The sequence below is a fragment of the Trichophyton rubrum genome (assembly GCF_000151425.1).
Source record: "Trichophyton rubrum CBS 118892 genomic scaffold supercont2.8, whole genome shotgun sequence".
Taxonomy (NCBI): Eukaryota; Fungi; Ascomycota; class Eurotiomycetes; order Onygenales; family Arthrodermataceae; genus Trichophyton; species Trichophyton rubrum.
Genome location: NW_003456421.1, coordinates 999521 through 1024802, shown reverse-complemented (window position 1 = coordinate 1024802; position 25282 = coordinate 999521). Strand labels below are relative to the sequence as shown.

At 47.0% G+C, this 25282-nt stretch overlaps 14 protein-coding genes across 15 annotated transcripts in view; 9 read left to right on the top strand and 5 right to left on the bottom strand.

The window, feature by feature from the left end:
* TERG_06908 (uncharacterized protein) overlaps nucleotides 1-574 on the top strand; it is a gene marked incomplete at both ends in the record, with an annotated part of 2859 nt that extends 2285 nt beyond the window's left edge. The window contains one exon of the mRNA XM_047748686.1: nucleotides 70-574. Within this exon, the coding sequence (XP_047604674.1) occupies nucleotides 70-574 (505 nt within the window). The remainder of the gene's footprint in view (nucleotides 1-69) is intronic.
* A 1115-nt stretch (nucleotides 575-1689) lies between these two features.
* Nucleotides 1690-3010, top strand: TERG_06907 (tyrosine-tRNA ligase; the record flags this gene model as incomplete). Its single annotated transcript, XM_003232869.2, has 2 exons — nucleotides 1690-2058; nucleotides 2117-3010. The coding sequence occupies 2 exons, from the start codon at nucleotides 1690-1692 to the stop codon at nucleotides 3008-3010; spliced, it is 1263 nt and encodes a 420-aa protein (XP_003232917.2).
* Nucleotides 3011-4367: 1357 nt separating this feature from the next.
* Nucleotides 4368-7388, top strand: TERG_06906 (uncharacterized protein; the record flags this gene model as incomplete). Its single annotated transcript, XM_003232868.2, has 2 exons — nucleotides 4368-6635; nucleotides 6687-7388. 2 exons carry the CDS (start codon nucleotides 4368-4370, stop codon nucleotides 7386-7388), a joined length of 2970 nt encoding a protein of 989 aa, XP_003232916.2.
* Nucleotides 7389-7522: 134 nt separating this feature from the next.
* Nucleotides 7523-8189, bottom strand: TERG_06905 (uncharacterized protein; the record flags this gene model as incomplete). Its single annotated transcript, XM_003232867.1, has 3 exons — nucleotides 7523-7701; nucleotides 7770-7884; nucleotides 8028-8189. 3 exons carry the CDS (start codon nucleotides 8187-8189, stop codon nucleotides 7523-7525), a joined length of 456 nt encoding a protein of 151 aa, XP_003232915.1.
* Nucleotides 8190-8790: 601 nt separating this feature from the next.
* On the bottom strand, nucleotides 8791-9649 carry TERG_06904 (uncharacterized protein; the record flags this gene model as incomplete). The annotated part of the gene is made up of 4 exons (XM_003232866.1): nucleotides 8791-8995; nucleotides 9058-9233; nucleotides 9286-9429; nucleotides 9569-9649. The coding sequence occupies 4 exons, from the start codon at nucleotides 9647-9649 to the stop codon at nucleotides 8791-8793; spliced, it is 606 nt and encodes a 201-aa protein (XP_003232914.1).
* An 820-nt stretch (nucleotides 9650-10469) lies between these two features.
* On the bottom strand, nucleotides 10470-10856 carry TERG_06903 (uncharacterized protein; the record flags this gene model as incomplete). Its single annotated transcript, XM_003232865.2, has 1 exon — nucleotides 10470-10856. One exon carries the CDS (start codon nucleotides 10854-10856, stop codon nucleotides 10470-10472), a length of 387 nt encoding a protein of 128 aa, XP_003232913.2.
* Nucleotides 10857-11663: 807 nt separating this feature from the next.
* On the top strand, nucleotides 11664-13082 carry TERG_06902 (uncharacterized protein; the record flags this gene model as incomplete). Of its 2 annotated transcripts, none has more annotated exons than XM_003232864.2 (2): nucleotides 11664-11777; nucleotides 11865-13082. In XM_003232864.2, exon 2 carries the CDS (start codon nucleotides 11892-11894, stop codon nucleotides 13080-13082), a length of 1191 nt encoding a protein of 396 aa, XP_003232912.2. In that variant the 5' UTR covers nucleotides 11664-11777; nucleotides 11865-11891. The 2 variants fall into 2 exon arrangements, with proteins under 2 accessions (XP_003232912.2, XP_047604673.1); XM_047748685.1 differs by having other exon boundaries at nucleotides 11838-13082.
* Nucleotides 13083-13656: 574 nt separating this feature from the next.
* TERG_06901 (uncharacterized protein) lies at nucleotides 13657-14331 on the bottom strand (the record flags this gene model as incomplete). The annotated part of the gene is made up of 1 exon (XM_003232863.2): nucleotides 13657-14331. One exon carries the CDS (start codon nucleotides 14329-14331, stop codon nucleotides 13657-13659), a length of 675 nt encoding a protein of 224 aa, XP_003232911.2.
* Nucleotides 14332-15067: 736 nt separating this feature from the next.
* On the top strand, nucleotides 15068-16724 carry TERG_06900 (uncharacterized protein; the record flags this gene model as incomplete). The annotated part of the gene is made up of 3 exons (XM_003232862.2): nucleotides 15068-15830; nucleotides 15896-16075; nucleotides 16146-16724. The coding sequence occupies exons 1-3, from the start codon at nucleotides 15270-15272 to the stop codon at nucleotides 16722-16724; spliced, it is 1320 nt and encodes a 439-aa protein (XP_003232910.1). The 5' UTR covers nucleotides 15068-15269.
* Nucleotides 16725-17090: 366 nt separating this feature from the next.
* On the bottom strand, nucleotides 17091-17432 carry TERG_12479 (uncharacterized protein; the record flags this gene model as incomplete). The annotated part of the gene is made up of 1 exon (XM_047751430.1): nucleotides 17091-17432. The coding sequence occupies one exon, from the start codon at nucleotides 17430-17432 to the stop codon at nucleotides 17091-17093; it is 342 nt and encodes a 113-aa protein (XP_047607078.1).
* A 141-nt stretch (nucleotides 17433-17573) lies between these two features.
* On the top strand, nucleotides 17574-20736 carry TERG_06899 (uncharacterized protein; the record flags this gene model as incomplete). Its single annotated transcript, XM_003232861.2, has 8 exons — nucleotides 17574-18026; nucleotides 18103-18262; nucleotides 18317-18386; nucleotides 18455-18487; nucleotides 18549-18703; nucleotides 18764-18902; nucleotides 18958-19214; nucleotides 19283-20736. The coding sequence occupies 8 exons, from the start codon at nucleotides 17574-17576 to the stop codon at nucleotides 19912-19914; spliced, it is 1899 nt and encodes a 632-aa protein (XP_003232909.1). The 3' UTR covers nucleotides 19915-20736.
* Nucleotides 20737-20965: 229 nt separating this feature from the next.
* Nucleotides 20966-22814, top strand: TERG_06898 (uncharacterized protein; the record flags this gene model as incomplete). The annotated part of the gene is made up of 4 exons (XM_003232860.1): nucleotides 20966-21515; nucleotides 21659-21887; nucleotides 22034-22292; nucleotides 22425-22814. 4 exons carry the CDS (start codon nucleotides 20966-20968, stop codon nucleotides 22812-22814), a joined length of 1428 nt encoding a protein of 475 aa, XP_003232908.1.
* Nucleotides 22815-22908: 94 nt separating this feature from the next.
* TERG_12478 (uncharacterized protein) lies at nucleotides 22909-23524 on the top strand (the record flags this gene model as incomplete). The annotated part of the gene is made up of 2 exons (XM_047751429.1): nucleotides 22909-23188; nucleotides 23223-23524. 2 exons carry the CDS (start codon nucleotides 22909-22911, stop codon nucleotides 23522-23524), a joined length of 582 nt encoding a protein of 193 aa, XP_047607077.1.
* A 464-nt stretch (nucleotides 23525-23988) lies between these two features.
* On the top strand, nucleotides 23989-25058 carry TERG_12477 (uncharacterized protein; the record flags this gene model as incomplete). Its single annotated transcript, XM_047751428.1, has 3 exons — nucleotides 23989-24363; nucleotides 24472-24676; nucleotides 24757-25058. The coding sequence occupies 3 exons, from the start codon at nucleotides 23989-23991 to the stop codon at nucleotides 25056-25058; spliced, it is 882 nt and encodes a 293-aa protein (XP_047607076.1).
* Nucleotides 25059-25282: the final 224 nt, after the last annotated feature.

Here is a 25282-nt window from a genome sequence, read left to right as displayed (position 1 = left end):
TGCTCTCATCCCTTTGTCCGATTTTCCTGGGGTCTTATCGAGCAATGATAACGAATACATTATTCACAGCCACAAATCGGGGAACGTCACAAAACCAATGCATCAAGACGATACCCATGCAATGGTGCTTGTGACACTGAAGCCAAGAGACTATGATATTCTCACTGTATATCCTGTTTATGCATTCGATGTGCCCAAAAAGTCGAAGCCCTGTGCCGCAGGAACAAAATCGCGACGTAAGGTTTCTGTGCTGGGGCTTCTCGATAAAATGACAGGAGCCGCAGCTATAATCGGATCAGATATATCAATGGACTCGGGAAATGACCTTCGGTTTAATGTTACACTCAAGGCACTTGGAACGTTGGGCCTATGGATTTCTGACTTGGCAGAAAGGAGTATCACGGACAACTTCATGGTATTGATCCATGGGCTACCAGTGCCGGTTGAAACAGTGCAGCGAGGGATTGATCGCGAAGGCTGTATTTTGTCAATTGATGTTTTAACTGCTTGGAAGAAAATGGGTCTGGATTCCGGACGGAGTAACGAAGTGGTTGTTCAGGTACTGATGATGTAGTGAAGTGGTGTCAACACGCCCGAGGACGGCTTGAATTTTATCAGTTAAGTAGTTAGAGTTTTGCGCGGCAATCAGACCCACACCCCATGCTCCGCGCTTATCGCGTTAATATTTTTCCTGGTGAAAAAGCTCAATTGTTAATGATATCAATACTTGCTTCTCCATGTCAAAAACGGCACGATTATGATGCGGTCTTTCTTGTACAAACCCCCTTCGAGGGATATACGTTCCTTATCAAGTGCTTTATCTCGAAATAGAACCACAACTCGGAAAGCTTCACTTTACCCTCCCGGATCAGTGCCCGGCGCCGTCCAAAGAAGATGCATTACGCAAAGATACTTAGCCCGGATGGCAGAGGCAGAGGCGCAATGGGAAGGTTGGGCAAATGAAATCAAAGAAGGGAAAAGGCAGAGCTTTCTGAGCTTTATGGAGGAAAGAGGGCTGATTCATTCAGTTATTGGGGGGTAAGCTCAAAAGTTTCCTACTTTTTCATAGCTCTGACAACACGTTACTAATTGATATATTCTATTCTGTTCTTCATTCAGGGACCGCGATGCTTTGGATAAATTAATTACAAATAAACGAGTAGGGTTGTACGCCGGAATCGACCCTACTGCCCCGTCAATGCATGTGGGACATATGCTTCCGTTTATGATTCTTGGATGGGCCTACGTACATGGGATGAAATCAGTCTGGCTTGTGAGTAGCACCGGGTTTTTGAGTCCATAAAGCTGTTAGGAGCTATTTTCAGTTTTCGCCTCGGCTTTATTAACGTGAGGTGATAGTTGGGTGGTTCTACCTCAAGGGTTGGAGATCCTACCGGGCGGACGACAGCACGACCCGTTCTTAGCAACGCCTCTCGAAAAGCCTACATTGCCAACATGCATATGCAACTAAAAAAACTGGGAGCTTCATTCGAAAGATACGGAGGCAAGCACGGTTACTCGTGGGAATGGGCTTGGAGACGAGCACTAGAGAACAATAATACTTGGTGGAATAAAGAAACGCTAATTGATGTCCTGGGTACTCTGGGGCAACACGCAAGGATAGGAACAATGCTAGGACGAGAACCGTAAGTTAAACCTCACCCATGGGGACTTCTTTTTCTACGTATCATGGCTCCTAACTACCATGGGAATAGGGTAAAGACGCGCCTTGAGAGCGGAAGCGGCATGTCCTTTACCGAATTTTGTTACCCGATAATGCAAGCATGGGATTGGTGGCACCTTTATCAGAAAGGAGTTATGATTCAAGTCGGAGGCTCTGACCAGTCTGGCAACATTCAATTCGGAATTGATACCATTAAGCAAGTCTTGAAAACCTCGCCGATCGAAACTAAGCCAGGTGAAGACCCAGACTTATCAATGCCCTTTGGACTTACAGTACCATTGCTCACTACATCGACGGGGGAAAAGATTGGCAAATCTGCTGGTAATTCGATATGGCTCGACAAGGATATGACGTCAACTTATGACCTTTACCAGGTGTGTATATATATACTTTCTCGAGTGTGTTTACAAGGCTACGGGCTGACAGAAATAGTACTTCATGCGTCAACCTGATCAAGACATGGAGCGGCTACTAAATATGTTTACGTTTCTCCCAACCTCCCGCATCCCCGAAATAATCGAGGAGCATAACAAGGCCCCCTCCCGTCGGGTTGCTCAACACACTCTTGCGCAAGAATTTGTGGAGCTTGTACATGGCCCTAAGGAAGCAGAGGAAGCATCAAAGGCCCATAAAGCCATATTCCAACCTCAGGGCTCAGCATCAACCAAGTCAGACTCCAAGTCAATACCTTTATTGCCCTCTGGAATCCCGGAATTTATCAATGCTGGTGTAAACAAAAAAGCCCCACAGATGAATGCTTTTACCGCACCCACGCATCATCTGGTTCTACCTCGCTCTCTGGTTGTCGGGCAATACTTCCACAAGATTCTCTACTCTGCTGGAATGGTCTCCTCCAAACAGGAAGGGCATCGAATTATTGTCAACAACGGAGCGTCCGTTGGCTGCATGCCCAGTGGTGCGGAGCAAATGGGTGATGCATTAAGTTATGTCCCTCTCAGAACATGGCCCGCTGACGTTACAGAAAAATTCCTCATTGATGGGAGTCTGCTGATTCTGCGAATCGGTAAATGGAGAGTTAAGATTATCAAAGTTATCAGTGATAAGGAATTCGAAGAACAGGGCTTGACTGTACCGCAATCAGAACCGGAGAAAGAGTCGATAGCCGAACAGCAAAAAGATCGAGATCTTTTCGCGAAAAAACGTAGAATTGCTGGGCGACAAGTCCAACGGCCTGGTATAGCCGGAGGCTCTGCTGGCGGCCGGAAACCAAAGATTGTTTCACTCCAGGAATGGTCTGACCAAAAGGAGAGAGAGGAAGAAGCAGCACTGGCGAAGGAGAAGGAGCAACGACAGGCGTGGCCATGATACCTCATCTCTTCGTTGCTGATTTCATTTCGAGCGTTTGTCGTTATACACGGTGCATGCTGTACACTAGTTTTCTTTATTGGGTTATGGTTTTTAGTGTTTGGCGATTGGATGGCACTTTAGATCCCCCTGGGTCAAATCACCTTATGTTGTAACGCAATCTTGTATAATAATACTATATACCAATCTCACTTGCATTCTATACAGAACCTAGAGTAGGTACCTACGTACCATTTGAACTTGCAGGTGGGTCCATTGTTACGTAATAACCGGGAGCGGAACATAGATATTACGACTTATCACGTGCCGCGTCGCGCTGTACGCGTTTTCGTGTTCGTCTGATAAGATAAGCAAGCTCTATTAATGGGAATCTCAAGGGGGATTTTCTTACGTTCGTCCATCTACACATTTTATACTACCTAGCAGTTACTGTTCTCGTTCAGCTTCAATTTTTAGCACTGTCCCTCATTTAACTACTATTATTACTGTACGCTGATGTACCCTAAGCCCCCCCCTTTTCATTGCTTTCTTTAATTCCTTGTAAGAATGGGATCATCCGCCCAAACGACGCCTGCTCCCTCTCGCGTCCTCAAACGGTCAACACCAAGTACACAGAACATGAACAAGACCCAAAAATCCATCTTGGGATTCTTCCAGCCCAAATCGTCTCCTTCGGCTTCATCAACTTCCCAGCGAAGTTTCAATCTGCCAGCATCTTCTCCGTCTGGAGCTAGTCCACTCAGCGAAGCTACCACCAACTCAGTGAGATCCAAATTTTCGAAGCAGAGGCTAGATGACGATCAGAATATCACTCCAGTTCCGAGTAGCGATGCAATTGAACCTCTCGAAGAAGACACGCCAACCGCTGTGAGGAAAGTATCTGCTGGGAGCCATGAGTTCTCCACCTCTAACACATCCAGCAGACGGGTATGTTACTAATATTCCCACAAGTACCTGCTGTATTGGGTTCTTGAATATCCGGACTAACTATTATCTAGGCGAGGATGGCGGTTCAAAGTTATGAAGAATCTGAGGACGAGGATGTCGTCCAACCAGGGAGGAGGAACGCACGAGGACGGTTTCAGAAGCGAAGAAGAACTGGGAACCTCAGTAGTGACGAAGAATGCTTTAAGCCCGATGTTGATGACGACGAGGATAACTACATAGATGGTATGGCCACTGCACCGTTAAGCATAAGTTTTAACGATTGAGCTGACCCATTGCAGATGCTGATGACTTCATTGTCCCAGACGATGAATCAGAAGAAGAAGTGAAGTCATTTAGGAAACGAAAGCGTCCTTCCAAGGTACCATCTAAGAAAGAATCGAGCAGCCCACCACCTATTCCTGGTGATGACATGGACTTGGAGATCCCTCAGCGCACGTCTGGCTCCACCCAAAAGTGGCGGTATGATCCCGACAATGTAGAACCATACCAGCCTCGAAAACCCCTAGTCAAGCCAGAGACACACTCCAGTAGCAAGCAAAAAAAGGCCCATATGACGGAGCTGGAAAATCGATACCCATGGCTTGCCAATATTATGGATATGGATAAAAATCCACTTGGTCATCCTGACTATGACCCCCGCACTTTATACATACCACCTCTAGCTTGGACCAAATTTTCGCCATTTGAAAAGCAGTATTGGGAGATCAAACAGAAATTCTGGGATACCGTTGTGTTCTTCAAGAAGGGGAAATTTTACGAGCTATACGAAAATGATGCCACTATAGGTCACCAACTTTTTGATCTCAAACTCACGGATAGAGTCAATATGCGTATGGTCGGAGTTCCCGAAATGAGTCTTGATCATTGGGCCAACCAATTTGTTGCAAAGGGGTTCAAAATTGCTCGTGTGGACCAGTCAGAGTCTGCATTAAGCAAAGAAATGAGAGAACGCGAGGATAAAGGCAATAAGATGGGCAAAGCACAGAAGGAAGACAAGGTCATAAAGCGAGAGCTAGCATGTGTTCTTACCACTGGAACCTTGGTGGAAGGGTCAATGATTCAGGGCGATATGTCTACATACTGCGTGGCAATCAAAGAAGCTATTATTGATGGCTTACCAGCTTTTGGTATATCGTTCGTTGATACAGCTACAGGACAGTTTTTCTTATCTCAATTCGTTGACGATGTGGATATGACAAGGTTCGAGACCTTTGTTGCCCAGACCAGACCCCAGGAATTGTTACTCGAGAAATCTGTTATGTCTACCAAAGCCCTCAGAATATTGAAGAACAATACCGGCCCAACTACTCTCTGGAATTACCTGAAGCCCGGAAAGGAGTTCTGGGAGGCTGATGTCACCGTTCGGGAACTTGACGCGGGTGGCTATTTCGTTTCGGAAGACAAAAATCATGCATCCGCCTGGCCGCAGGCATTGCAAGACTCTCGGGATAAAGAGTTGGTCATGTCTGCTTTTGGGGCTCTTTTACAGTACCTTGAAATGCTAAAAATTGGACGAGACCTCATCACCATAGGAAATTTCACTTGGTACGATCCAATCAAGAAAGCATCCAGCCTCGTACTGGACGGGCAGACCCTAATCAACCTTGAAGTATTCGCAAACACATACGATGGCAGCTCAGAAGGAACATTGTTTCAACTACTCAACCGCTGTGTTACGCCGTTTGGGAAGCGGTTGTTTAAACAATGGGTTTGCCATCCCCTGATGGATATCAAGAAAATCAATGCCCGGCTTGACGCTGTTGAGTCCCTAAATGCAGATAGCACAGTGCGTGAGCAATTCTCGTCACAGTTGACCAAAATGCCTGATCTTGAACGACTTATATCTCGAGTTCACGCTGGTACATGCAAAGCTCAAGATTTCGTACGTGTACTTGAGGGATTTGAACAAATCGAGTATACAATGGGTCTCCTGAAGGAAGCTGGGTCTGGTCATGGACTTATCGGCCAATTGATCTCTGCCATGCCGGATCTCAACGGTCTCTTGAAATTCTGGGAGACAGCATTTGACCGCGCTAAGGCTAGAGAATGTGATATTTTAGTCCCAGAGGAAAGCGTCGAAGAAGAGTTTGACGCATCCAAGAAGAACATTGAACAATTGGAGGATGAATTAGAGCAGGTACTGCAACGGACTAGAAAGGAGTTGAAATGTTCTACCATTGTTTTCAAGGATAATGGCAAAGAAATCTACCAACTCGAGGTTCCGATAAAGATCAAGAACATACCAAAATCCTGGGATCAAATGTCCGCCACGAAGCAGGTTAAGCGTTATTATTTCCCAGAATTAAGAGCATTGATTCGAAAACTTCAGGAAGCTCGCGAGACCCATGCTCAGGTTGTGAAGGGTGTTGCTGGCAGATTCTATGCTCGATTCGACAAAGATTACTCAAGCTGGCTTGCATCTATAAAGATAATTGCCCAGCTTGATTGTCTGATTGGATTAGCCAAAGCTTCCACTGCACTAGGACATCCAAGTTGTCGTCCTATATTTGTCGATGATGAGCGCAGTGTACTTGATTTCCAAGAACTCCGCCACCCCTGTATGATGCCCAATGTTGGAGACTTCATTCCTAATGATGTCAAACTTGGAGGGGATACATCAAACATTAACCTTCTGACTGGTGCAAACGCAGCAGGAAAGTCTACAGTCTTGAGAATGGTCAGTTTAGCCTCTACACCCTGTTTCCTCCCCCTAACTAACCTCTATTAGACTTGCACGGCTGTTATCATGGCGCAAATAGGTTGCTATGTCCCTTGCGAATATGCCCGCCTAACTCCGGTGGATCGCATTATGTCCAGGCTTGGGGCTAATGACAACATATTTGCTGCTCAATCTACCTTCTTTGTCGAGCTTTCCGAGACCAAGAAAATTCTCTCTGAAGCAACTTCCCGTTCCTTGGTCATATTGGACGAACTAGGCCGTGGAACTAGCTCTTATGACGGTGTTGCCGTGGCACAAGCAGTACTTCACCATGTTGCTACCCATATAGGCGCTCTAGGTTTCTTTGCTACTCATTATCACTCACTCGCAGCTGAATTTGAGGGACACCCTGAAATTGCTGCTCGCAGAATGCGGATTCATGTCGATGATGCTGAAAGACGTGTGACTTTCCTCTACAAACTAGAAGATGGGGTCGCGGAAGGCAGTTTTGGAATGCACTGTGCCTCAATGTGTGGCATTCCATCCAAGGTGGTTGAAGGTGCAGAAGTCGCTGCGAAGCAGTGGGAACACACCAGTCGGATGAAGGAGAGTCTAGAGAAACGAAAAGGCGGTGGACTGATTGGCCTGGGTTGGTGGAGTGATGTTTCCTGGATCTTAAAGGAGTCTGCACAGGCGACTGATGAGGCTGCTTGGTCAAAAACTGGTGACCGTGGAGTTGAGATACTCCTCAAAGCCATTGAAGCATTATAATCTTTACCACACGAATACCCTTGCAGCACTAAGAGTATCTACTTTCATTGATTATCCACTATATACTTGGCGTGGATAGCAACGCTACGCCATTATATATTCACATCCCCAAGATTCTATATAATAACTTTGATTCACTGGTTCCAAGGAGCAGGATCGTAACCATCCATGTTAGCCACATACTCTTCTCCAGCCTTTACCCAGCCTTTAATGCCACCTTCAAGAATAAGGCTCTGAATATCGCTTTCCCCTTGTTCCTGAAGATAGTCGGCAAAGCAGCCTGCAGCCCGGGGCCCTCGGCCATTGCATGAACCTGTTGCGTATATCAGCCAGCTATAATAGCCAAACGGAAGTAGTGTGTAGGTAGATGGGGTATCTCACCGCAGTAGAAAACGGCCTTTTTAATACCAGCCTGCTTGAGCAGTTTGTATAGGGTTGGGCGCGATGCGTAGAAACTTTGCGCCGGTAGGTTGATAGAGCCCCGTATTGTCCCTCCCTGGAGACAAAGGATGTGAGTATGAGTATGAGCATGAGAATGGAGTGTCTGTAGGGATATTGATATATAGCTAATAAAGCATGCCCAACTCTGCTCGATATCATGTTTGGTTATGGAAGCCCCGTCGAGCCGTCGAGCCTTACCTCGTGGTCGACCCTGCGTACGTCAACTAGCACATAATCCAGCGGTCCATCACTCCTTGATAGCCATCCAAGGACTTCAGAGCGGTTTACAGCCCCAGGAGTCGCCGTGGGGTTTGGAAAGGCGGCATGCCATGGTGCGTTTGTCGTTTGCTGGGTTGCCATGGCGAAGTAACTAGTTAACTAACCAACCTGGCTTCGGGACAGTAACTATATAGAGGAAATATCCAGCTCTTCTAGTAAAAGGAAGGGAGGCCTGAAATGGTTATGAAATGTTTACGACGGAGATGTTGTTGACTGGTGCCCGAGGGGCTCGGAAGTCTACTTTCAACTGCTTCTACGGCTGATAGTTAGTCTTGGCTGGTAATTAGTTAACTAGTTAACTTAACTCGTCAAATGGTGGGTAGTTAATTTGAGCCGGCGATAACTACGTATCACCCAAAGTTGTAGACAAATCTAGTTTGATAAGAAACCCCTTGTATTTCGCTTATTGGAGCCCAAAGGAGCTAGGAGCCCCGGTGTTCAGGTGGTGAAAGAGAGGGAATACACAAGAGGGACCAGCATGATATGGCTTCAGAGAATCATGGCAAGAACACGCTTGACGAAGTAATACATTCCAGCCAGACCGGTATACCCAGTCCTTGTCCAAGGCAGGCAGCCAATGTTGGTCAAATGAAAAGAGTACTTAAACCCAATACCATAGTGGCAATTCGTGAGAGATTATTGTTGCAAATCCTCAAGTAGTTCTGCGCAAGTTAACATGGAACTAGAGGGTCTCATCATCAACCTCAGATTTCAAGGGGCTTCCAGTCGCAGTAGTCCCATTGCCGGTGGAGAATGCTCCTACTGCCCAAAGAGTGTTTAGTGATACGTCTGAGTATGAATATATTGTTCCATCAATTATACCTTTGGCGAAATCTTCGTGAAGAGGCTCTTCCTTTACAAACCCTTCACGCTTGATGGGAGCCATTCTGTCTCTCATTAGAAGTGGGTCAATATACAGGAAATATCATGACGAATAAGGGGAACTCACGCCATGGGATCGGCCTTAACTCTCCCCCTGGCCTTTCCTTTTCCTCCGCTGGCCTTTGGAGCCTTGACGGGATTGGCCTGGGTTTCTTCATTGCCGTTTGACTCCTCATCAGTGGTAGCGGTAGCACCTTTCGCCTTTGCGGAGGATTTACGGGGTTTAGTGACCTTGTCACTAGCCTACTTGCGCCTTAGAAACGTCTCCCAGCACTTAATGCCTAAAGATGCATACCTTTTTTGGGCTACCGCTGGTAGAAGCAAGTGTACCATCTTCGGTCAAGGCAGACAGGATCTTACGTCTCGATTTGTTGAAGAGGACGGAAGCACTAGCGGCATTCTTCAAGCCAGCCTTTTCGGCCAATTTGTCGTAGTCAACCTAGTGACGCGTAAGGATACGATGTTAGCTATGTGTTTAGATCTTACGCAGATCGAATGTCATCGGTGAAAATTGACGCGGTCATATAATATGGTCCATCAACCGAGACCCGGACCGCGCTTCTCCAAGGGCAATTTACCTTGATATTGTTTAGGCCATCGGTAGAGCAGAGAAGGCCTAGCATGAAGGTGCGCTGTTCACCAGCAGTCAAGGTGTCCATGATGGTTGGAACGATAGATAAGTAAACTCTAGACACTAGACCCCAAGATTGTGGAACTAGATCAGAAAATATGTCTAGAGTCAGAGGGTTATGTGTGAGTTGTTAGATTCAGAAGCACAGTGGAATGTTGTTTTCACAGGAAAACGCGTTTGTAAATAAATAATGAAAAAGGAGAAAAATTACAGGCAAGAAAGCACTTTCTCGGCAGAGAATCTCACTTCAATGCGCAGTATGCAGTTGAACAGAAGGTAGTTTGAGAGTAGATAGTATTTTTATATGAACCAAGGGTGGAATGAAAGAGAAGAGCACTTACAGTTCCTTGCCTTCCAATAAATAGGTATTAGTTATAAAGGAGATGACGCAGAAGTTGCAATTTATTATCTTGTAGGAATTCAAGATATTAGCGTTGGATGAGAAGAGACTGAAGAATAGCTGAAGAAACAGTGAGGGTGTTTATGACAAGAAGGCAGTAAAAAGAAAAGAGAGGAAGGTAGGAAGAAAAAAAAAAGCCCCTTTTATATTGTGGAAGTTGCCTACCAGAAACCCTCGAAACCCTTGAAGCTTAGATTGAGAACAAAGGAAGAAACACTGTATTAATCTAGCTGGATATCGATTATGAGCAAACTACTGCCGGTGATCAAGCTTGACTTCAGCAAGGGCAAAATGGTAGGATGCCTGCTCTAGACAGAAGCACAACGAGGGGAGGGTATCATGCATTATGGCCGGGTATTCAGAACGCATTCGAGGTCGAAAGGATGGTACTATCAGTAACCTTATCGTTCGTTGAAATAAAATCCGGGAAATGTTCCTGGAAATAACTTTATAGTGCCCGGTTGCTCTTAATTAGAGTAAAGACCTGCTCCCATATCTCGGGGAGAAATCTCGGGGTCGACCTTGCTGGCCGACTCTTCTCAGGTGCGAAGAATAGCACTTGATCTCTTCCCTTCCACCACGGCCTAGGCTGTGGATTAATGTTCATAAAGCTCACAGGGCGAACCATTGACGTGCGAGGGACCAAATCTGATATTGTGACGAGTGTTCGCTTTGGGTAGAAATTAAACTTCATAGTTTCAACATTCAATGTTGCATTACGTGGGATTCTATTAAGATATGCTCGTAGGTGTTCTCTTGACTTCTGGGTAAAAACCGGCAGGGAAAGGTACACTTGGTTCACGAACGGAGCGGCTGTGAAGGAGACGAAGAGCATCGGTATTGCCCCGCCAATGACAACTGTTTAAGATAACTATTAACAATGGTATTATTGCTTTTGGAAAGGCGGTAACTCACTTGCAGGAGCTATATACCATGGGAATTCAGCCGCATAGAAAGCAGGAGCCACCACGGTGCAGGAAACGACGAATATTAGGATAGTTGTGACTCGCATCAAGCCGATAAAAGCAATCTTCCCGGTACCGGCATGATATATCACTACCTGTTTCGGCTTTAGGCGGGCCGCTGTATAGGACCTCAGCTTATATAGCTTGGAGCAGATTGAATGTAAGTTGCATACTAACCTCTGTTTTGAGCCGGTTGTGTTTTGGCTTGAGGATATCGAAGCGGCGCACGCAATGGGCCATTCTGGGCACTGACTGTTGACCTTTTTAACGAGGCTGGCGAACTAGAGAGAGCATCTGTAGCTTTCTGGCGTATCGGTACTCTGATGGTGATATCTCGGTGAATCCAGGAGCCTAACCTGAAGCTCAACCTATGACGAGACCAAAGACAAAACATAACTCAAACAAAATATAGTACAAGCTGAAGATAAGAATTTCCCTCTAGGCATAGTAGAATACTCAAGAATAGAAGCATCAATGGCAGTAGAGACGGGGAACAGTAACACGTTTCTCGTCTCTCATTTTCTCTTTGCGCGCGGAAGCGTCCAAAAAAAAAAAAAAAAAACTCACGTGATGGCAAAGTTTCGGGATAAGCGCCGAGCCGCGAAGTCTTGGCAGGTCCTTAATTCCTCCCAGGATTAATTTCAATGGTTACCATCCATGTTGGGTTTTGTTTATTAGGTGCTCGGAAGGGCATCAAAGGAACGAAACGGTAGGACAGCACTCAGTCCCCACGATACGGGATTGCGGAGATTTGTTTCAGTCGGCCTGCCCTCATGTATATCTATATCTAGGTAGGCATTGAATATCCCATTCGACGCCATCTGGCATATTGGGCTGATTTCGTTTAACAGGTTACCATGACATGATCTATCACGAAGCTACGATTTCTTGTTGCACGGCTTACGATGACCATGGCAGTGTCAGAGCGCCCAGCTCTTGCCCTTTTAATGATGCTATTATATCTCACGTTTCTCAATCTGCTCTTCTCACCTGTTAATTGCTATACGCCCGTATCCGATGCTACTCTAAAGTCATTGCCTCGTTCAGGAAGCGACTTCGATATACACAATGGCGCAATCCTCGCTCCAATATTGCGGCCTAGGGTGCCTGGAACCCCAGGATCGATTGCTGTACTTGAACATTTCGTGAATTTCTTCAAAAAGAACCTACCAGATTGGAGGCTCGAGTTCCAGAACTCCACTTCTAGAACCCCAGTAACTGGTGATAAGCAGGTTCCGTTCGTCAATTTGATAGCTATTCAGGATCCCCCGTTCGCTAAAGTTGGCGATGTCAGTAGGCTGACTCTGGCTGCTCATTATGACAGCAAATTCACTCCGGAGGGGTTCATCGGGGCGATAGACAGCGCTGCACCGTGTGCGATGCTATTACATGCCGTAAGAAGCATTGATGCGGCATTGACAAAAAAGTGGAAGACAATGCAATTGAATCCAACTGATAATCTTGACATCGATGCGCATCAGGGTATTCAAATTTTCCTCTTAGACGGTGAAGAGGCATTTGGCGAGTGGACTGCTACAGATTCCCTTTATGGGGCTCGATCTTTAGCAGAACACATGGAACATGACTATTATCCTGCTCTCTCCACGTTTAAGACATCATTATCAGCCATAAGGCTGTTTGTCCTCCTCGACCTATTAGGGAGCAAAGATCCCGTCATGCCATCGTTCTTTGCAACCACCCACTGGGCGTATAAGCATCTAGCTCAACTCGAACAACGACTTCGTAAACTTGGGCTATTCAAATCAGACCCAGACCCCAAGAAGGGTGCTCCGAAGGCATGGTTTACAGAGGGAAACAGACCATCAGATAGGAAATTCTTGTCCTTTATCTCGGATGACCATATACCATTCATGCAGCGGGGAGTCGAGATCCTCCACCTGATACCTTGGCCATTCCCAAGAGGTATATGGCACACAATGGCGGACAACGCAGACAATCTTGACCCTCCTACTGTTGAAGACTGGAGCACACTTATCACTGCATTTGCTGCCGAGTGGATGGATCTGGAGGGATTTTTCGACACGAAAACATCAAAGCAAGCTAGACTAGACGTGGAAGACAAGTCGGAGCTGTAAGCCATTTTATGTTACATTTAGAAGTTGGTTAATATTGACATGGCGATCTTCTTTACTCTGGATACCTCTGTCTCTGCCTTCAAGTGTCTCCCTGCCAAAAGCCGACATGCATATTTTTAAGGATTAACACCGTGGACTAATAATTCTTTCCTAGCATTTAGGGGACCGTGACGGTATATTTTCATTTATCAGGCAGTTTTCCCCTTTGTTTTATATCCTTCAAAGAGAGCTTCAACCTCCAGCTTGATATCTACGGCATTTATGGCGCTCAACTCATCCGGGAAATATTTTCGGGAAGGCACTTTTTTTATTTTCTCAAGAAGCAACCCAGCCTCGGGCACTGAACCGATTAATCACAATCATTATAAATAATATTCATCTAATTGGTCCAGATAATGACAGATGCTGCAAGTTGCCGATAAAAGTCGTTGTGTTGTTATAACTCTATTACATGGTTGCTATCTAGTCAGTCAGGGGATCTTGGAGACGGCCTTAAAAGGCCAATCATCGGACACTATGTTCTAGAATATGTACAACTGGGAACCGCTTTCTTAGCGACAAAGGAAGAATCGCTTCAAATTCCAAGGAGGCTACCCAGCCAGAAGCCAGCGAGCCATGGTGCTCCCCAAAGCGGTGAGAGAGCCGATCTCAACAATCCGGGGCCAGGACAAACACCACTTAGTCCCCATCCAATACCAAACGCAACGCAACCAACCATAAACCTCCAATCAATATCTGCTACTGTAGCAGTTGGTAGGCTAAATCGGTCAGCCAGAAGTGGTGGTTTCAAACCATCTTCGTTGCCGCACTCCGTTTTCATATATAAATAAGATAAAAGACTGGGTCCGACACCGAATACCATGACAAGCGCAAGAGATGGATCAAACTTGGAAGAATCAAACCAGTTGAAGAAACCAAGGACCTTTTCTGGATTTGCCATGCCAGTTATAAGCAAGCCTAGACCGAATTGGAGCCCTGCAATGCAACTGTAGACCACGTTTGAATTGGTGTAACGGGGCAAGAGAGCTGGAACTAGGAACGAATTGACTACCTGGGAAATGGCAACGGTAGAGAACATGAATGCAACTTCATCTGTGGATGGGTAGACCGGCAAGTAAGCTGGGTGTCCGTCTGGTGAGGGCGAGACGGTCGCTCCAATTCCAAGATTTGCAGTGACCAGTGCGGTGATAAAGAAGATTCCAGTTGCAATGATAGACCGTGGTGATATTCGAGATATTCCGCAGAGCATATGTCCGGATGTGCATCCGTTGCCATTCTATATACGCAGTTAGCTATGCTGCCCAGATCTTGTTGGTCTATCAGCCGGACAGGACGCTATCAAGCTAGCTGGCTACCTACCTTCGTTCCCCAGCCAACGAGGAAGCCAATCCCAGCGAGTGCAAGTGCAGCTCCCCATGTTGCTGGCGGGGTAGCATATGGAGGTAATAGTGAAGGTGCCAGCAGATAGACCGGGACAATGCTCGATACCATTCCAAGTATCACAGGGACATTTTGTGTGTTCGGGTTTCCCACGCAGCCTGACAGGAGAGACGAAATACCGAACACTCGGCCATTGTTTTGCAGCAGCCCGTATGAGCCCTGGTATAAAAGCAGCGCCCCCAGGGACGTATTGATAGGCGTGAATGGCATCTCGATGTTCAGGATAACTAAATGTTGACAGAGCTGTGATCCTTTGGCGCGATGCCCCAGCCTCTTAAGCTGCCAGGCGCAGAACCGGCGTAGAACGAGGTATAAGAACCCGCCGCCATGCCCGCCATCATGCAGGCTGACGGCGGGGAAGAGAGATTTCGTCCATTAATATCCATGGTCAATATGCCGGAAGCCTGGCAAGGCCCGTCTGCCTGCCAGCAGACAAAGCATCGGCGAGCGCTCCACTCAAGGCTCGGGATTCGCGGCTTGGGCCCCTAGCGCTGATGGCGACTGGCGGTCCATCTATAAGTGCGGCTGCATATAAACTAGTTACCCCGGGGGCTCTGTAGAGAAAGACGGAGAGCACACGACTAGCTAGCTGCCCATGCTCCGTAGTTGAGTTGTAGCGGTGCTGTCGGAAGGAAATGGGAGAGTGGCCAGCAGCATAAGGAAAAGTTGCTGGCCAAACCAAACACCAAACGGCACTTACTCAGTAGTTAGTTGGACACAGCCTGTTACCAACAGCGCCCTACTACCATGATGGAAGAAGGATCGCACGAATCGAGGACGATTGAAAATCCCTTCGTAAAGCCCGAGAATCAGAGATGGAGTGTCTCCTTGCACCGATCCCTCGTTCGAAGCGTTTCACCTCCGCCGGCCAGGGCCAGGAAACGCCGTCGTGAAGGCCAACCCCCCCGTAGGGTCGCCGACGGACATGATACGAAGCCCGAAGATCAGCCACAGGGCGAGCTGAAGGTCGATATCGCGGCTATCGAGGCTGGAAAAGAGGATGTTGAAGATCACCTCGAGATATTCTCCGCGCGCCTCCGGGCTTCAACGCGGCCTGAGCTGCCGCAGGTCCCTCGGCTGGCTCATTCAGCGTGGAGGGACCTCTATCAGAGGAACCAGCATGAAGACGGCAGGCACTTCGTCGTCCATCAGCATGATCATCCCATTGCTGGGCCTCACTATGATCTCAGGCTGCAGTTTTCACGGACCAGTTCGTTGAGCTTTGCCATCATGTATGGCCTGCCAGGGAATCCAAACAGCAAGCGACTGAGTAGAAATGCTACCGAGACAAGAGTGCACAACGTATGGGTACGTCGACATGCCATAGTACGGCGTTTAATTCGGAGAGACGTTTTATTGACGGATGGATGTAGAATCACTTGATTGAATCAGCGTCTGCTGCATCGGGCAGCATGATAATCTGGGATACTGGCGAGTACTCCGTGCTTCCATATTACGGCAGTGATGCTCTACAAACAGACAAATCCGATGCAAGCTTTTCTACAGAGGAGCAGCCTACAGAAAGTGAAAAGCTCCGAAGAGCATTCCGTCAGGTAAATGGCTAAATCATTTTCATGACTAGAAAGTAACCACTGCATCGCACCTCTAACGACTTCATCGCAGCGGAAAATTCGGCTAAGACTACACGGCACGCGACTGCCACCTAACTATACGGTAACTCTTCGACTTACACGGGACAATGATACATCAGGACAGCCGAAAACCCAGTCAAAAAGAAGAAGAAGAAGAGCAGGTAGACAAGTGGATATCAGGAAGAGACCCGACCTGACTTCTTCAGACAGCGAAGAGCACGAGGAGAGGCCATCTTCAGATCAACCTTCATCAAATATCTCACCCTCGCATTCTGACCAGGAAGACGAAACCATACGCCAGACAAACGCGTATAGAGGGGCGACGAATTCAATCTCTTCCATCCACCAGCGGACTTGGTACTTGACCTTGGACCGTGTCAATTCGGGATTTGATAGGCGTGTGGACAGCACCCAAGCATTGCACCGGACCAAAAAAGAAGAAACGAGCCCCGGAAACGGAGCCAGTTCCCTGGGATTCGAGCCGTTCTTCGTCCGGGGACCAGACTTTGAGCGAAGTGTACTCACCGGAAGACTGGGCAGCGACGTTCTTAATGATGAGGCTGTTGTTGGCTTTCGCGGGAGGAAAGGATGGCGCCCCATTCTCGAATAATCTAACTAACGAATTCCATCAATCACAGCATTACTCCAAACCAACTCTCTTGACAGGAACCGAAGTTGTTCGTTGGAGTTCTTCTTTTTAGATTTTTTCCGGCATCCAAGCTCCGTCTTTTGGCCAAAAGCTTAGGAGCCAACATGCGCTGCCCAATCAGCCCTCCGCAATAAGTTATATAAACAGCCCAAAGTTGACGTCCCTCTTAAGCACGTCGGTCTCGGTCAAAAAGCCGGGGTGTTTTCTTACAATCAAAGAACGAGTTCTATTAATGTTTTTCCCCATTGCCAGGTGAATACAAGTGACCGCTATTTGGGCTTGGGTGGAGGAGATGAAGGGGAAGTACGAAGTACGAGTTGGATGGAGTCAAGTATCTGAGAGACGGAACAGCCTTCTTGCCAAAAGAACAGGGTACATGTGCTTTCTGGCCTGCCATGTAACCAGAGGGCTTCTTACCTGGCCTGCGTTGCTTGATGCAACCTCCTTCATGAGGTTGGTGTTGCTGTGACAGGAATAGTTAAGCTCCTCCTGCCCCCATATGCGGGACCCTAAAGTTCGCCTTACCAACACCTCGCAGAGTTGGATGGTACTAGCGCTATGATGGACATTATCCTTGCTACACATACACAGTTTATACGTCTTCATTCGCTTGCTTTCGGAGGGCAGGATAATCTGGGCCTTATTTGACGCGAGAGTGGAGAGCTTCATCTCGTGAAATGCTCCCCGAGATAACGAGAATGAAAGCACTGCGACCGGGTATTGCGACTATGTCGGTACTTAAATAGCAGACAGATCCTCTCAGGAATAAGATATTGCCTCTGCCAGCCTAATCTCGCCTGGTTAGTGAAGATGTTCTATACACTCTCTCTTTTGGCGCTTTGCGCTACCACGGCTACTGCATCTTATGGAAGCAATTTGAACTACCGCAGTCCTTCGCTTCATCATCCCTCCCTGGGTATTTCTGTACCCAAGGTGCTGAAGAGAACCGACCCGGCTATTGAGTTCGCACCCGAAAAATTGAACTTCACTCACGGTGTAGCGTCTGGAGACCCTTATGCCACCTCCGTCATCCTATGGACGAGATGTTCTCCGCAATTTGACGATGTCAACGATAACAGCACCGTGTCTGGTGACGTGCCACTTTACAACCCTGTTCCAGTTCACAAAGACACAGATGAACATAAACCCATCTCCAAGGCTCCTATTTGCCTGGAATTCAAGGTTGCCACAGATGAGAAGTTCAAGAAGGTCATCGAGAAGGGAACTGTCTATACCAGTTCCGATGTCGACTATACTGTCAAGGTAAGCCTGGTCTATATTTTTACGTACATAGTGTTCATCTATGAAGTCCCAGGTAAGATATTGACACATACAACAGGTTGAAGCCACGAAACTAAAGCCGTTTACCGACTACTACTACCAATTCAACGTCTGTGACTCTGATAAGAAGAGCCCAATTGGACGCACCAAGACTGCGCCGGCTGAGGATGACCTGGTGGAGGATATCTCCCTTGCCGTCTACTCATGTAGCAACTACCGTAAGTTTGACAATCATTACTGTAAAGTTTTCAAATATTTAACTATTTCAATAGCCTTTGGCTTCTTCAACGCCTACGGAAACCCAGTGCGAAAGGATTCCGTTGACTACGTGCTTCACCTTGGGTATGCTTCATTGATTACCTTGTTTGCTAGATCAACCCACTAACTCAATTGATTTTGCCGGTTCTAAGTGATTACATCTATGAATACCAGGATGGTCACTAGTAAGTTTCGATTACCAATAAATGTTCCTCCATGCGCATGATAGCTTACAGTCGACAACAGTGGCTCTGGAAAAGACATTGGGCGAGTTCCATTACCTGATCGTGATATCTTCACTCTCTATGATTACCGCAAGCGTCATGCCACCTACAGAACCGATCTTGACTTGCTTGCCAGTCACCAGCGCTTCCCTTGGATTCCAGTTTGGGATGACCATGGTACGATTTAAGTATATAACAAATCTGCTGCCAGAATGATTCATTAACAATACCTGCTAGAGGTCGCCGATAACACCTACCGTGATGGTTCATCTAAGCTTAACAACACGGAGGAATCCTTTGTTGCAGACGGTGGAATCAGTACTGACCAGAGAAAGATGAACGCTGTCCGCGCTTATTTTGAATGGATGCCTATCAGGTCTGTTATATTCACTTGTGTTTTGATGTCATTCCACTAACATTCTGGCAACCAGACAAGTAGAAATGGACGACAACCTCCGTATTTGGCGCAACTTCCAGCTCGGCTCCCTTGTTGATGTTATCATGCTTGACACCCGTGTGTATGATCGATCTATTACCGACCTAACTTGGAATAAGGGCTACGTTAGCCAACTTCGCGGTGATGCTAGCCGCAGTTTGATGGGCTCTCGTCAGGAAAATTGGTTCTACCGAAACCTCATCGAGTCTGCCGAGCGAGGTGCTAAATGGCGTGTCATCGGCAGCCAGGTCGGTACGTTACACGCCAGCTAATCAACATACACTCGGTGTAATCTAACAACTAATGGTGTTTCGATGCAGTATTCTCCCACTTCTCCCACATTAACGAGTCTGCTGCCTTTGGTGCTGCCCGTAACCTCAACGATGATGCCTGGAGCGGTTATCAAGCAAATAGGAACCGCACGTTCAAGACCCTTTACGATCACAAAATTCCAAACAATATCATGATTGCAGGCGACAGCCATGCCAACTGGGTGAGTGATCTTGTCTGGCTTGATGAAGTTCCATATGATCCAAAGACCGGCGAGGGTGCCATTGGTGTCGAGTTTGCAGGGTCTGCCATCTCTTCCCCATCCCCTGCTGGCCACAAAATAAACCTTGAGAACTCGATTGAGAAGTCCAAGCTACTCGCAACCACCAACAAGGTCCTGCAGTGGTCTGAACTGTACTACCGTGGCTACTTCGAGCTGCACTTTAATCAGAAGGAAGTCCAGGCTCGGTTCTTTGGAACCCCCCATATCCGTAACCGAAACCCAGATGAGATCCCTCTGGCCAACTTCACTGTCAAGGCGGGAGCCAACCGCCTTGACCGCGGCAAGGCAGGTGTTCCTGGCGGTGGCGTGGTAGAGAACGGATGGCTCAAGGGTGGAAGAGTTGTTCAGACCAACCTGACCAACAACACTGAGAGCGGGATGTGGCACATCAACAAGTAGATATAGTTAGTTATTCATTACACAGCGTACATAAAAAAAAATAAACAAAGCATAATGTACATATCCTTGGCCTTGATTGCTTTTTTTCGTGTCCAGAGGTTAGTTACCATAACAATATACCACTGTCAACATGCATCAATGCTATCCCTGGCCCCAGGCAAACAGAAAGAATCAGAATGAATGTATTACTGCTAACTCTGTCACTATAGAGACGGTGGTTAGGAAATACCTAGCTACTCCTTAGAAAACGGCCCAATCATTGTATGGAAACTAGATTCAACCTCGGAAGATCCTCCGCCTCATCGAGTCGGTCGATAGAAGATCCGTGATAATTGCTTTTTGATAGCGAGAAACAAGACTTACAAACGTTGCGGCCGTCAAGGAAGAACCACATCTTATAAGCAATGTACTAACCGGCCAACTAGACGAGCCACGGGCGGGACCTTGGGCCTGTTCCCCAGTTCTCAAATGACGTTGGTCCGTCTCGCTTGCATCTCGAGTCCGTCACAGCACATCGACATGGATCACACCAGACAGAGATGGAAGAGATGGAGATGGATAACCTGATAGCTGGTTTTGGAGTTGTGAGCTAGCATGCAGCAATCTGTGATGCCACATTCAGGGCCGCAGCCAACCAAGATTCTCAGACTCGCGGCAGATCTCAGGATGCTTTAGCTGCATGGCCGTTCTATCGAGTGTGCTGGTCTGATAGGGAATCCCTCCCTCCGGCTTCTGGGCCCAGTGGAGTTGTGCTGGGCTTATACAAATATGCGGCGGGCTTGCCTCTATCTTTTGGTTCTTCCGCTCTGCATCTCTACTTCCATCCCTCTCTCCCTCCCTTTTCTTCCATTGCGGGAGTTACAACTTCCATATCCTTTTTTTTTATTATCATAGTCTCACTCCATATTCCCAGGAAGAAGCGGTGTCTGGCATATTTGATGAGGATGGGAGGGCTTTATTAGGCAGCTACATAACTCGAGCCGAAGGAGCCCACTATTTGGCCTTGAAAGACTTACCTGTACAGAGTATCTCTGGCTGTGACTGAGGGAATATGGCAGACTACTCTGTACGCAGAATACATAATTTGTCGATTGTAGTTGGGATTGCTGGATCTTGCCTCACTGCCGTGGCATCAATTCCAGCCATCCGCGCGGTCATTGCTCGATACCAGCTGAAAAAGGAGAATGACCTCTATCAATCTCTATGTCAGCTGTACCAAGATGAGGACGGACATGCTACCGAATTATTCTCAGTGGTCAACTATGGTCCATCAAATCGATGGAGGGATGGCAATACCTCTCCTCTGCTCATGGTATCGTCCTTGATAGTAGCCGGGCTTTCCAGCTGCTATGCCTCAGTCTCGTTGCCTCGTCGCCCTGAGCTGTATTTGGAGGGGAAGCCTGTGGATTATCAGTTTACCGATACCTTCTTTGGCCGCATTTCCTTCTCCTGGGCGGGACCTTTACTTAAATCCGCTATCAAGAATCAGACTTCGGAAATAGATAACCTCCCAGCGCTCGACTATGCGACCCGATTTACGAACTTGCGAGACGTTTTTGACAAGGCAAAGAAGCCTGGTGAGAAATTCCTGGAGAACGCTTGTACGAGTATATGCTTCTCTTTAATTAGTCAGGCCCTCCTAGTTGTCTGCATGTCGATTTTTAACTTTGCGCCTCAGTATTGCCTGTTGAAAATACTGCGTTCTCTTGAGAACCGCAGCTCTCACATTCGTGGTATCCCCTAGACGCTTGGGTTTGGGTATTTGCTCTCGGAGGCTCTATCCTTCTTTCTTCAACTGTCGAATCCTGGCTGTACTGGGTTGCGCAATACCAGCTGGGTATTCCAGTATATGAGCAGCTCTCCGGGGTCGTCTTTGCGAAGGTAATAAGGCGGAAGGATGTCAAGGGCCGACAGCAGGCCAATGGACAACCTGAGCAAGGAGACAAACAGGACCATCCCCAGGGGCCATTTGAGTAAGATAGCGAATATGACAGGAAGACCAGACAAGCCACTATCAACCATATCGCCGTGGACGCCACCCGAATTGCCGATTTGCAGCCTACAACTGTATCATTATTCCCATCATTGTCAAACTGACTTTTAAAATCATATTTATTAGTGGCTTGATGGGCTGGAGAGCTCTTGGTGCTGGACTACTTGTATCAGTGGTCATAACTCCTATAAATATCTACACGGCCAAGAGATATAACTCGTCACAAAATACCCTGATGGACCACCGTGACCGTAAAATGGGAGTGGTTGCAGAAGCCCTCCAGGGTATCCGTCAGGTCAAATTTTCTACCTTAGAGAGCCAATGGGAGCAGAAAATATTTGCTGTGAGGGAAGCTGAGCTAAGTGCACAATGGCCAACATTTACTGTGAATTCTTTCTGGTCACTATCTGGATAATTGGTCCTGTTATGCTCTCGGCCGTATCCTTAGGAGTTTATACCATTTTATACGGCTCATTGTCTCCTTCTATTGCGTTTACCACTATTTCGGTGTTCACAGCCATGGAGTTTTTCCCTTGCGGTTTTGCCAGAATTGATTGCAGACTTTGTAGAAGGCTTTGTTAGCACGGAACGTATAGGAAAATATTCCGAGTCATCAGAAAGGGCTCAAAAAATGCTTCCAACTGGACATATCTCGTTTGAAAAGTCCACCGTGACGTGGCCTACGGAGAACCTTGATTACAAAGCCGAACAGTTCATGCTTCGGGATATGAACATCAACTTCCCGTCAAAGGGGCTAAGTGTGATATCAGGGAAGACTGGCTCTGGAAAGAGTTTACTTCTTGCTGCTATCGTGGGCGAAGCTGACGTGCTCCAGAGTGTTATTCGAGCCCCTGTTCCACCTCCACTAGAGGACAAATTTGACAGTAAGGCCACGAAGGCTAACTAGATAATTGACTCTGCTACTGCATTCGTTGCACAGGTTCCATGGATTGAGAATGCAACCATTAAGGAGAATATATTGTTCGGGCTCCCTCTTGACAATGAAAGTTATGAGAGTCTTATTTGCCTGTGCATTGGAGAAGGACTTTGAAATGCTTCCAGATGACGAACTTACAGATATTGGAGCAAGTGGTATCAATCTCAGCGGTGGCCAAAAATGGAGAATATCATTTGCACGAGCGTTATATTCTCGTGCGAGAATACTTATTATGGACGATATATTTAGCGCCCTTGATGCACACACAGGACGACATCTGCATATTCATGCCTTAACAGGCGAATTATCCGAAGAACGCGACAAGAATTCTTGTTACCCATCACGTCGGACTTTGTTTGCCGCAGGCTAATTACGCAGTCCACCTCGAAAATGATGCTATCAAATACGCCGGAACGCTCGTCGAGCTTCGTCGTACAGGAACCTTGAGTGAGATCCTTGTAGAAGAAGATACTAAGGAGGAGGCAAAGAAATCCTCTCCGTCTCCGGCTTTTCATAAACAATCTGCTGAAGGCGATTCTGCCAATGCTCAAACAGGTGTGCAGGGACAAACAAAAGAGCCACCAAGGAAATTCCAGCAGGAGGAAGGTCGTGAGATTGGCGTCGTGAAATTGATCAATTACGTGAAATATCTGCAGAACGGAGGAGAGCTACCACTTTGAACTGTCGTGATGTTTCTGTTCACCCTTTTTGCAACACTAGGAGTACTCCGCGTAAGTTGTCCTTCCAAGCGATAACTTTTTGCTGCCATAACACTTACAATCATAGTCATGGTGGGTTAGTATTTGGACCAGGTCCGTGGAAGAGATAGCAGAACAAAGACTAGATATCATGTTCCATGTCACCAAGCATATTGACTCCAAAAGAGTCGCCCCCCGATAAGTTATGGTTCTACCTTGGTATATGTAGCACTGTCAGTGCTATCATGTGTGGTCGGGTCTCTGCGATACGCAGTTTTCCTATGCTCATGCATCCAGGCATCACGGAGCATATTCAGGAAGCTTACATATACCATCCTTCGGACTCATCTACGATGGCTCGATACTGTTCCGCTTGGTAGAATCCTCAACAGGTTCACTTCCGACTTCAATCAGAATGATTCCAAGTTTCCCTTTGATCTTCCGGCATGGTACAAATTGTTCTACAAATCCTTGGAGTTATAGCCGCAGGTGTACTCGTCTCACCCTTTCTAATCATCTTCGCCATGATCTTACTTTTTCTACGTTTCCATTATTCCAACTTATTCCTTCAAGGAGCTCGCGAGATCAAGCGCCTCGAGAGTAATGCAAAAAGTCCAATATTCGAGCAATTCGGTTCTGCCCTTATAGGATTAGGGACAATTCGCGTATTCAGCAAAGGAGAAGCTTACATCGAACGCATGTATGCTAAGATTGACCGCCATGCCCAGGCTTACTGGAACCTATGGCTGTTTAACCGCTGGCTTGGTTTTCGCATGAGTGTCATTGGAGCGGCGTTTGCTGGTGCTACTGCAGCTTTTATTGTAATTCTTAGTTCAATTGACGCATCCCTCGCTGGGTTTGCTCTCAGCTTTTCTCTTCAATATACATCCACAGTTACCTGGATGTTGAGAAAATATGCCAATGTTTAGTTGGAGATGAACTTAGTGGAGAGAGTCTTTGAATATTCTGATCTCGAGATCGAGAATCAGGACGGCCTAGATTCTCCAGCAGCATGGCCAACGGATGGGCGATTGGAAGTCTCAGACCTTGTTGTTGCATATGCTCCGGAGCTCCCTCCTGTTTTGAACGGACTGTCCTTCACAGTTGAAAAAAACCAACGAGTCGGGATAGTCGGTCGGACCGGCGCATGCAAGTCCTCCCTGACATTAGCCCTCTTCCGTTCCCTAAAAGCTCGAGAAGGTCTATTCATATAGATGGAGTTGATGTGTCCAAGGTTAAACTTGCACATCTGCGGAGCCGTCTTGCCATCATTCCACAGGACCCGGTTCTATTCTCCGGAACTATTCGCTCAAAACTCAATCCATTCGACGAGTATTCTGATTCCGAACTTCAAAGTGCTTTGGAACGTGTTCATATGATCCCTCCAGCCGATCAAATGTCGTCAATCTCATCCATTGGGGCTCCAGAAACACCCGCCGAATCCGATGTAAGCACACCCACTGCCGTTGAATCCAGCGCTTCCAGTACCTTAGCTAGAAGGGCCGGTCTGGCCTAGTCTAACAGTGATATTCCCCTAAAAACGATGTTTTGGACTTTCAAGATGCAAGACTGGTTGTCTAAAACTTGTTGGCAGCCCATTTAGTGGACTAGTCCTCGTCTTTCAAATCTTACATCACTTTACGTTCTTTTCTTATGGCAAATAGCTTGAGGCGGGAGGCCATGTTTCCTATATCAGAATATACTTGGACTTTTATACAGATGAAGGTCTACATTTCCCTT